At 57.6% G+C, this 1811-nt stretch overlaps 1 protein-coding gene across 1 annotated transcript; it reads left to right on the top strand.

The window, feature by feature from the left end:
• Positions 1 to 201: 201 nt before the first annotated feature.
• MBOAT4 (membrane bound ghrelin O-acyltransferase MBOAT4) lies at positions 202 to 1484 on the top strand. Its single transcript, XM_075422106.1, has 2 exons — positions 202 to 354; positions 993 to 1484. Exons 1-2 carry the CDS (start codon positions 202 to 204, stop codon positions 1482 to 1484), a joined length of 645 nt encoding a protein of 214 aa, XP_075278221.1.
• The last annotated feature ends 327 nt before the right edge of the window (positions 1485 to 1811 follow it).

Here is a 1811-nt window from a genome sequence, read left to right as displayed (position 1 = left end):
TCAGTACTGATGAATGCAAAAACCATACTCCTCTTTCTGCAAATACCTCTATTTCCTTGGCTCTGCTGGGTTTTTTTGTTGTCCTTCTACGTATAGCTCTGGTTTTTTTGTTGTCCTGCTACGTATAAAGAGGAGCCAGAGCAGCCCTTGGCTCAGTCCTGTCTCCAGGCATCAGAGGCAGTTGAAGAAGCATGGTGCTCGATGCACTGTGCAGACTTGCTCATCCTTCTCGCTGCAGCTCCGTACCAGCCGGCGGCTTTCCCCTTTGCTGCCCTCTTCCATCACCTCTGTGCTTTGGGGTGCCACTCTCTGACTGCCCAGTACATGGTCATCACCCCTGCTGCCGTGCCGAGGGCAAGCTGTGCCAGTGGATGCTTTCTAGCGGCTCTCCTGGCCAGAGGTGCAGCAGGACGCGTGGTAGCAAGTCCTCGCTGACTCGGGTAGGGATGTCTGTGTGGCTTGGGCGTGAGCTGTCCCCATTCCCCTCTCTGCAGTGGGGCCAGATCAAGGACATCAAGCACAAAACAGCCAGGCCGGACACTCTGGTGTTGTGAGAGCTGGGTTTAGTGGTGTACCAGGAAGAGCACATGGGCAAAGGGAGCAGGGCCGGGAAGAGGCACAATCTCTGGTGAGATTAGGATGGGGGCCAGGCAGGGCCAGCAGTATCTGCCCCAGTCCACTCCCCCTCCATTCCTGCTTGCAGCCATGATGGCCCTGGTGATCCCTCAGCCCCACGAGAGGTCAAGAGGCAGACTGAAAGGGCACTGTGGAGGCTGCAGGACCCAGACTAAGCCCCACTATCAACACCCCAGCAGGGGTTACAAGCCCCATTTTTTACCAAAAGGCAGCCAAAGGGCATCTGGTCCCTTCTAGGTACATATTCCTCCTCGCTGGGGGCTGTCTCCTTGCTGGCATAGCCATGGGCAGCTATGCTGTGCTGCTCCTCACCCCTACCGCTGTCTCCGTGCTCGTCCTCCTCTCCATCCGTCCAGGTGCTGGGCTTCAGGCCGGAGGCAGGACAGGGAGACCTTTCCCTCCGCAACCTGTGGATGCTGGAGACAACCCACCGCCTGGCCGTCTTCACCCGGACCTGGAACAAGAGCATGTCCCGCTGGCTGAGGAGACTCGCCTTCCAGCGCTGCCCAGCCCAGCCACTCCTAGCCACCTTTGCCTTCTCTGCCTGGTGGCATGGTCTCCGGCCCGGGCAGGTCTTTGGTTTCCTGTGCTGGGCTGTCATGGTGGAGGCAGACTACTGCATCCATCCCTTCCTCAGCGCCTGGGCCACCTCCCAGGGTGTGAAGCTTTTCTACCATGGCACAACCTCGGTCTTCACACAGCTCATTGTTGCCTACATCGCAGTGGCTGTGGAGACAGAGAGCTTCTCCATGCTCTGTCTGTTCTGGACTTCCTGCAATGGCATCCTTCCCCTCTCCTATGGCCTTGCGCTGCTGCTGCTGCTTGCCAAGAAGCCAAGGCAGAACTGAGCCTGCCCTGGGCTACCTTATGCGGCTGGTGGGGCACATCCCCTCACATGTGAGCATGCAGGGTGAGAAGTGCTATTAACCAAGCAATCTTATATAATGGTATCTCCAGAGAACCAGGTTGACTATTGGGATATCCCCCAGCTTCGAGGGATGCTCTGAAGCAGGGAGGCGAGGTCACCAGACCACTGGGCAAGCGGGCTTCTAGCAGCACTGCCTGCCCAGTGTTTGTCTTGGGGCTTTGGGACTCAGCCTCATCTCGTGTAGGAATGACACAGCCTTCCCACCAAACTCATCTGTGCTACAAATGCACCGGTCAGCAACTGTGTC

This window comes from Opisthocomus hoazin, chromosome 5 (genome assembly GCF_030867145.1).
Source record: "Opisthocomus hoazin isolate bOpiHoa1 chromosome 5, bOpiHoa1.hap1, whole genome shotgun sequence".
Classification (NCBI taxonomy): Eukaryota; Metazoa; Chordata; class Aves; order Opisthocomiformes; family Opisthocomidae; genus Opisthocomus; species Opisthocomus hoazin.
This window is presented reverse-complemented; position numbering and strand designations above follow the sequence as displayed.